Genomic DNA, 8,995 nt, shown 5'->3' on the forward strand with positions numbered 1-8,995 from the left:
TTTCGACGCGTGTAGGCGACTTGAGCCAAGTGACGAAGCAGGCTGCCTGAAAACATCATTCGTGATGGGACTGACCTCTCTGACTCGGCATTCTTTTTTCCTGAAACACTCCAGCAGTTTTTCTGATTCACTTGTTTTTCTAATGACCTCTCTGACACAGAGGAGCATCGGTTTGCGTCCACAATGAGCGCATTGTCCAAGATAACCTACATGTCAAGCCTCACTTGCCAGCAGCGACCTTCCGGAGCACCCGCAAGCCTATTGTAGCTCATTTAGTCGGGATGCGCTGTCCTACCTACTGCTGCGCCCCTTCCAATCAATCCCGTAATCAGCAAAACAAACATTTCATTAAGGCTTTATTTTAAAGCTAATATTACTCAACAAATGACATTTGGACAAAAACAGGAATGAAAGTGCAGGCAAAGTTAGCTAATACTAAATTATTATTGTGTTGACTTGAGTTCACATTCCTATTTATCCAATTTGATTAAAGACGTGCTTTGGGGGACCCTGAGCCCCCCTTTTGCCGCCGCCCCTCCTCCTGGTCCCTCCCTTTCATTAACGCTGCAGGTCCAATGCTGGTAGACATGTGAGTGTCTGACTTTTAGAAGAAAAACGGAGAGGCTAATGTGTTATGTGGAGAGAACCACTCACTCAGCCTGGCGTGCCGACTCCTGAATGACAAGGATCAGCGCCTTAAGGTCGGAATTTTTCCATTAATTTACATTGACAGCCAAGCAAAGTGACACCCAGACATTGTTGCCGCCTTCTCCCTTTCATCAGCTTGACTCTGAATGCAACGTTGTCTTTTTTTCTACTCAACTCATTTTTTGGATTCCTTTGCTTTCTTGTGGGTGGAATTGTTTTCCCTATTGTAATTCTGCCTGCTGCAATCAATAATTATAATTTTACTGGGAGTTTTACAAGGCAGACACTCGCACAAGAACGCTTTCATTACAGTTTATTTTTAAACTGGAAGACTATTTACGGGACTTTGGCCGCAGATCAGGGTGGCACCAACGACATGGGGCTTGTGGTTTGGATGTGCTGGCTGTTGGCTCTCCCACTGCTCCAGTCTGCCAAGATCCTGACTGTCTGCCTAATTGGTGAGTAGGGGTGCAGTCATTGTCATGCTTTTTCCCCCCCTCTCGTTTCTTCTTAACTAGCCATCAAAAGAACAGGAAAAATGACACGGGAAATTATATAATGTTATTTTTTCCTTTTTTTTTTAATAGGTGTATTTTTAACTCATTCACTGCCATTGACGGCTATAGACGTCAAAAATTCATTTGAACTATTTCTATTAGTTTAACATTTTTCTCCCACTTTTCTTAACAAGAGTATGAAAATCTAGAAAAAAATTATTGTACCGTTAGAACAGATCTAAAATTTGTGATTAATCATGAGTTAACTATTAAAGTCATGCAATTAATTATAATTACAAATTTTAATCGCCTGACGCGATTTAAAAAAAGAAAAGATTATTAAAAATTAGGGGTGTCAGGCGATTAAAATTTTTAAATCGTAATTGAATCGCATGACTTCACTAGTTAACTCACGATTAATCACAAATTTTATATCTGTTCTAAATGTACAATAAAAAAAGTATAGGTTTTCATACTCTTGTTAAACAAAAGTGGAAAAAAACTAATAAAAATAGTTCAAATAAATCTTTGATGTCCATAGCAGTCAATGGCAGTGGATGAGTTAATTAGTAAGAGCACTCTTCAGTGATATTTTACAGTTTGAAATTCTGGGGGGAAAATGTAAATGTGAAAAAATTAATAATTTTTTTAACAAAATACATTTAATAATTTTCTTGTTCTGTTCTTATTTTAGTCATATTTTTAGTATTTTTTATTTGCATGGTGTGTTAAATACATTATATTGACCCGACAGACCCAGTGGCTTCCTCGCACATTTCAAAAAAATGTCCTTTGCACCCGCACAAATTTAAATACTTAATTCGGATTGTTTGTAGAATATGAATTAAGCAAAAAGATCCACCCGTTTTGATCCACCTCGAGGCCGCCATTTTGTCACTTGCCGGTGACTGAAAATGACATCACGGCGCCTTAAAGGCTCAGCTTGTGAATGTTACATGACCAAACCCAAAAAACAGGTGCGCCATGACGGTCGTTACCTGAGCCCTTAAGCACTATGATGACGTTTTTAGTCGACAGCAAGTGGCACAATGGCCACCTCCCAGAGATGGATAAAAAATGGGTGTATTTTTTCGCTTACTTCATATTCCACAAATCAGAAGGCCATTTTAAGACTACTTGGGGTGCATATAACATATTAGATTGTCTAATAGAGTGTCTACTAGCCCAGCAGTTGTTGATGCCATCTTTCCTGCAGGAGGAAGCCACTACTTGTTGTTTGACGAGATCTCCCATAACTTCCACCTGCACGGCCACGAGGTCCGCATGCTCCTGCAGCTTGGCAACCCTCTCATAACTGGTATTGTTTCAGATTGTTGTGCTGTTTTTTTCTGCAATATTGATTTATATGATCCCTTTTCATATAACATCACATCTGTCAGGTTTTTCCTATGCCGGTCGCAATGGCAGTTACCAGACCAGCACCTGGTCCCTAGGAGAGGATTACATTAAGCAATACAACGGCTGGTTCTTGGAACAACAAGTACAGTTTTTACTGGGCCGGTACCACACTTTTGAGATCCTTTATCACCTACACATTCATTACTGCTGTGATTTGGAGTCAAACTAAATTTCTTCCTACAGGGACAGCTTTAATGGCTTTTTAAATTTCATGGGCCACCTTTCTCATCAGTGCGACAAGCTCTTAGGGGACAGCGATCAAATAACATTCCTCCAGAAGGAGCAATATGACGTCGCTATCCTGGATGCTTTTAACCCCTGCTCCTTCATCGTAGCACACAAACTTGGTACTTGGAGCTCAGTGATTAATTATTACGCGTTGCTGTACAAACTCCGAAAATGTAATTCCACACCCGTTTTACCTCATCCAGGTGTCCCCTACATCGCCTTTTATCCAGGCTCACTGAACGGACCTCTGTCCATTGCCATCCCCGCCTCCATCTCCTCAGTGCCAGCTTTCAGCTCGCAGTTGTCGGACCGCATGGACATCTGGGGTCGTGCGAAGAACTTTATCTGCTCTCTCCTGGGGGCTGTAGGTAAGGATGCATACAATTTTATTTATTTATGTATTATTTTATTTATTATTTTTATTTTATATTTTATTTTATTTTTATTTTATTTTTAAATTATTGTATTTTTATTGTATTTATTTATTTAAAAAAAATATTTATTCTTATTTATTATTATTATTATTTATTATTATTATTATTTTTTTTAATCTGCATAGCTTCATTATATTACAGTGGCCCCTCAAAAGTCAAACGCATACATTGCGAAAAACTGGTTGTCTAAAATAAAAATGTAATTAATACTCGGAAAATAACTTTGATCAATTGTACAGATAATGTTTTAAAGAGGGTGCGATATGTTAAGTGCAATTCACTTTTTGATTGGTTGCCTACAAATATTTAGGTCTCTGAAATGCCTTCCCACCCAACGAACGTTAAATTAAGCAACCTAGTAAATATTTCGGGATCTACCTGTTATCAAAAAGATAAGCGAGTCATTCTGATTTAAATACTGTAATAGCACCCCTTTACCAATTTGGACAATGATTTGCCCATTTCCACGCGGCAGGGGGACTACAAGTCTGAAACAGTATCATGTTAAAGGCAAAATGTAAGCAGCCAAGCTAAACTGAGTTTTGTTAGATGCACAGTTTACCATTTGTTATATGTGGCACTTGATTTCATACTACTACTACTAATAATAATAATAATAAAATCAACAACTTTCAATTTATATAGCACTTTTTGTACACTCAGACAACAATGACAACAAAAACAGACAACAATGGTCAGTACAGCAATGGCACGATTTTCACTCATCTTTGTGGCATTGTCATTTTGAGGTTCCACTGTACACCCTTTTTTTGACATTCTCAAAAGAATACAGTAAACTATTGTAACATCATCCTAAAAAAATGTCCACTTCTCGTGGACAGGTCAGAAAATTGTCTGGTCCATTTTCAAGGACGTGGCCGAGCGCCACCTCACCTCGGGCTCCCCCCCTGGTGGCCTGGATGAGTTCCACCAGAAGGCAGAACTCTGGGCCTTCAACACCGACTTTTCGCTGGAGTTTCCGCAGCCGCTTCTGCCTGCCACCGTGTTGATGGGGGGGCTCCTCAATAAACCCGCAAAGCCTCTGGAGCAGGTCAGTGCTCTTCATTACAATACATTCTGATATGTAGCTTATTATAGAAGTTGAGTGCCTGCTCACCCATTAAGTGGGAAATTAAACAACCAAGTAAATTGGTTGAATTAAATATAGTTAAATTAGCCAGTAGTGCTGCATTTAGCTGTGCTGTATGCACAGAATAGCGTTAGCTAACAGCGATAGCTTCTGAGAAAGGACTCTAAGTTAACTCATTCAATGCCATTGACGGCTATAGACGTAAAAAAATCATTTGAACTATTTCTATTAGTTTAACATTTCCCCGCCCACTTTTGTTAACAACAGTATGAAAACCTAGGAAAAAAATATTGGACATTTAGAACACATAAAATTTGTGATTAATCGTGAGTTAACTATTGAAGTCATGCAATTAATTACAATTAAAAAATTTAATCGCCTGACGCGATTTAAAAAAAGAAAAAAATGATTTTAAAAAATTAGGGGCGTCAGGCGATTATTTTTTTTAATCGTGATTAATCGCATGAATTAACTCACGATTAATCGTTAATTTTATATCCGTTCTGAATGTACAATAAATAAAATTCTAGGTTTTCATACTCTTGTTAACAGAAGTGGATTTATTTTTTAAACTAATAGGAATAGTTCAGATAAGTTTTTGACATCTTTAGCCGTCAATGGCAGTGAATGAGTGAATAGTACTGATTAACGCGAAGGGCTACCGCCTACCGCCTACCAGTTTGATACACACTTCTGAAATAACACATTTGCTCAGATCTTTGATTAACATTTAGAAAGAATTGCTAGGAAATCACAATGTCCTGTCATTGGTGATGGGTCACAGTGTTTTCAATTGTGAAAAAAAATATGCATTATAAATACTTGCAGGATCTTGACTCGTGGATCTCCACTTTCGGAGAGTCAGGTTTCATCATCGTGGCCTTGGGTTCAATGGTCTCTTCCGTGTCTGTGGACCGGCTCCTTGTAGAACTGGTGGATGGCTTTTCCGTAGTCCCGCAGGGCGTGATCTGGAGGTACAAGTTTGTCACGATGTGTGCGCTCACACAAAAAGTGTGTTTTGATCTTGATGCTTGTTTTTGCGTTCAGGTATGACTGCGAGCGTTGGCCGTCTCACCTGAGCAAACCTTCCAATCTTCTCCTCATGGACTGGCTGCCCCTCAATGACTTGCTTGGTGTTTGTCCACTTCGTTATACAGTTGAAAAAAAGATCAAATCAGAAAATGATATATTATATGTTGATATGCATTATTGTTAACAGGATTTGTTTATTCCTTATGTTTTTCAAATGAACTCTCCCAATTCTTCCAAGGACATGACAAGGTGCGCCTCTTCATCACGCACGGAGGTCAGAACAGTCTTCTTCAGGCGGTGTATCACGCCGTTCCCATCCTGGGCATCCCCCTGTTTGGAGATCAGTTTGACAATGTGGTGAAGGCTGAAGCGAAGGGCTTGGGCCTCGCCATCAGCCCCACGCGGATCACCGGCAAGCTGCTTAGCTCCACCATCCAGACTGTCGTGCGGGACGTCAGGTGCGTGCACGGGTTTTCGCAAGCAAGCAAATATGATGAAAAAACAGGCAAATTTCTTATTATCGACCATCTATCCTTCTCGTGATTCCTCCCCCTCTCTTTAGGTTCAAGTCGGCAGCTTTGGCCCTCAGCCGCATCCACAGATCGCACCCCGTGCCCCCCGCACTTCGACTTGTGCAGTGGGTGGAGCACATCCTGCACAGCGGAGGTGGAGCTCATCTGTGGCCGGCCTCACTGCAGCAGCCTTGGTACCAGAGATACCTGCTGGATCTGCTTGCCCTCGTCCTGGTGGGTCTTGGCGGCTCCGTCCTTCTCTGCTGGATTTTCTGCAAGAGCAAGACAAGCAAAGGTGACAGCAAAAAAGCAGAATAGTAGCACTCTTTTGGAGTTCTGGTGAACCATTCTGTCGATACTGCTCATTACTGAGTCAGGTGCTTTGCTCGAGGGAATCGAACAAGGATCCTCGAGCCACTAATGTTGATGTAGAAGATCTTTGCATGACCAAAAGTCTTGAACCCATTTTTTTTTTTTTTTTTAAATAAAATGATTCCAAGTCTTAGTGGAACCTCAAACGACACAAGTCTGATTTGTTGGGATTTAGAAATCATCTGTTAGTAAATTATGTAGAGTAAATTTGACTCTATTTTAGAGTGGGACCAAATAGACTCAGTTTTAGAGTAATATTTACACTTGTAAAATAGTAAAATAAAGAATTGGGGAAATAAATAAAAGTCACTCAAGGGTTGAGGAACGAGTGATATACTAACACACAGCAGGAGCTGCGGGACTCAGGGCGTAGATTGTCTATCTCTTTTCCGATTCTTTATTTTACTCTCTTCCAAGTGTAAATGTTACTCTGAAACTGAGTCTATTTGGTCCCACTTTAAATAGTCAAATTTACTCTAAATAATTTACAGTGCATGGGAATGTTTTGAGTAATATTCTAAAGGGAACGTATTTTTGGAAAATTGGCTTCAAAATGGCTTGGCTTACATTATCAGCCTGGCTTGCTGAAGAATGACCTCAATCACAATTATTATTATTATTATTTTTTTTTTTACATTTTCCAATGTCGATTAAACTGCCAGCTGTGCTAAAGAAAGTAGAGTACTTCAACATTTTATTAAGATAAACAAAGAAAAATGTTAAAACATTTTTTACTCAACATTACAACAAATTGTTCTTCTTCTATAAGCTCAACTGGCAGTTGACAAACCAGCTTAAACGCATTACTGGCTCCAATCGAAACCTATGTCAATTGACGTGTTGTGATGTTTACTAGCGGTGATGGTCTGAAGCACTTATATTTAAAAGACACTCACATCAAAAGGCAAGTCATTATAACAACATATTCAAAGTACATATACCTGTAATTTATTTAAATACCGGATTAAAATAATTCTACTTTGTTACTTCCCACCACTGGACACAGACGTCTTTGTACAGCACTGCTACATTGTCCCACACCTTCGTGCTGCTTTGACCTGACTGTGCTAGAAGCGGGAGGGGGGGCACACGTAAACACACTTTTTGGGAAAAATACCCACATAAGCCCACCAGTGTGCACCATTGTTTGTGAGTAGCCATGTGGCCTCCAGGCTCTTCTTTTGGCACCCACACCTGCAGGCCTCAACTCCGACCCCCGCGGCCTCCCCTGCTTGTTGGCACAGTCTGCTTCCCACTCCTACACAAGGCCCGGCAATGTTCACGGTCAGCGCTCACTCGGCAGTGGAGAGCAGAAAAGGTCTTGGAGGACCTCCCCCCTTCCCTTCCTCTGCCCTTCTTCCCACCCCTTACATCTGTGTTGGGGGGAAAAGATAAATTAGCAAGGAAAGAATGACCAATTAGGGCGGCATGTTCTCTCTCTCACTCTCTCTCTCTCTTTCCCCCATTCAGCTGTCCAATCCTTCATGCCATCTCTTCCTTTCATTTGTCTGGCAGTTGCAGGTGCCAGTATGTCTTCCTCTGCCTCGCACGCAATCCCAAGTGGGCCGGGCAAAACGGGCCCAAGCATAATATAACAGCAAGCGGGGGGACAGATAATAATGGCAAAGGAGGGAAAAAAAACAAAAGATGAAACCGCAATGAAGCAGAAGAGGAATGAAAGCAAACAAATTAGACGAGAGGAGGGGAAGAATCTGACAAGCTGTTGGCACGAAATGTTAAAGAAGAAAAAACAATACAGTTTGCGGAATAAAACAACACGTTCACACGTCTATAATCTGCTGCTTCACACGCGCAGTGAAGTCAGCGTGGTAATGTGCAGCGATTCATTGCCGGTATTGTAACACAGCTGCAATGCAATACTGAAATTAGCACTCTTTGTTATATGAAGTGCTTTTAAATGAAATTAAAATGTCTTCTATATTTGTCACACCACAGAGAAGAGTGTTGTCAACCCTATAAAATTTGAACGATTGAATGAATCGCAAAGTATATCAAATCAAAATCAAGCTGTTTAGTCCGCTCTCAAATGTGTAGGTGATGCTATTTCATCTAACATCTATTTAGCAAAACAAAAAACGAACTAATACTACATTTTAAATAAATAAAACTAACTAAAATTTATAGCAAAAGCGTCCTTCATTTTAGTCTTTGTATACAAACTCTCAGTTTAAAAAAAAAAAATAATATTTGCTGTATTTCGGTATTAGTGTTCGGCCATTAAGAAGAATAAAAGGGCATTTGGAAATTGAAGTTTACTTACCACCGAGGTAGTTATAGGGCTCTGCATATTAAGGCGAGAGGTGCTAGCCACCCGCTAGCTCACAAGCTAACAGGCGGTGAGCTTGTCCGCGGCATTACTTCCTCGCTTGGGCATTTAAACAACAACACCACCGAACTGTTCTTTAAATTGTGCTGTATGCGGAGTATAGCCATAACAAGCAAGCTAGCTAGCTAGCTTACTGCACACTGCAATTGCACCGGATAGCTAACCACTGATGTGGTTCTTCCACTAGATGGTAGAAGGTACAATTAACCTGTGTATCCACCTGTTGCCATTCAGGATACCAGCCCTGAGTTCAATTTCATAGGCCCAGATTTCACACAGAAATATATTTGTGAGTCAATTGTGTATAATCGTATCCGTATATAAAAATGTTGCGCCATTGTTGTTTTGTGGTGTGAAACACTAAATAAGGTAGGTATAGGACTGCACTGAGTTTAGGACAGACACACGTTAATAAG

At 40.3% G+C, this 8,995-nt stretch overlaps 1 protein-coding gene and 1 long non-coding RNA gene across 3 annotated transcripts; one reads left to right on the forward strand and one right to left on the reverse strand.

Annotated features, from left to right (window-relative positions):
* Positions 1-83: 83 nt before the first annotated feature.
* Positions 84-6,338, forward strand: LOC144049448 (UDP-glucuronosyltransferase 3A1-like). 2 transcript variants are annotated; one of them, XM_077562390.1, is made up of 10 exons: positions 84-1,106; positions 2,362-2,463; positions 2,546-2,666; positions 2,748-2,911; positions 3,023-3,160; positions 4,069-4,277; positions 5,145-5,290; positions 5,364-5,449; positions 5,587-5,806; positions 5,911-6,338. In XM_077562390.1, exons 1-10 carry the CDS (start codon positions 1,025-1,027, stop codon positions 6,176-6,178), a joined length of 1,536 nt encoding a protein of 511 aa, XP_077418516.1. In that variant the 5' UTR covers positions 84-1,024; the 3' UTR covers positions 6,179-6,338. The 2 variants fall into 2 exon arrangements, with proteins under 2 accessions (XP_077418516.1, XP_077418515.1); XM_077562389.1 differs by having other exon boundaries at positions 2,996-3,160; positions 5,911-6,337.
* Positions 6,339-7,093: 755 nt separating this feature from the next.
* On the reverse strand, positions 7,094-8,789 carry LOC144049449 (uncharacterized). The gene is made up of 3 exons (XR_013293570.1): positions 8,514-8,789; positions 7,677-7,771; positions 7,094-7,605 (listed from the first exon to the last, which is right to left on the reverse strand). It is a non-coding gene; the product is annotated as an uncharacterized LOC144049449 (long non-coding RNA).
* Positions 8,790-8,995: the final 206 nt, after the last annotated feature.

This window comes from Vanacampus margaritifer, chromosome 3, assembly GCF_051991255.1.
Source record: "Vanacampus margaritifer isolate UIUO_Vmar chromosome 3, RoL_Vmar_1.0, whole genome shotgun sequence".
NCBI classification, from domain to species: Eukaryota; Metazoa; Chordata; class Actinopteri; order Syngnathiformes; family Syngnathidae; genus Vanacampus; species Vanacampus margaritifer.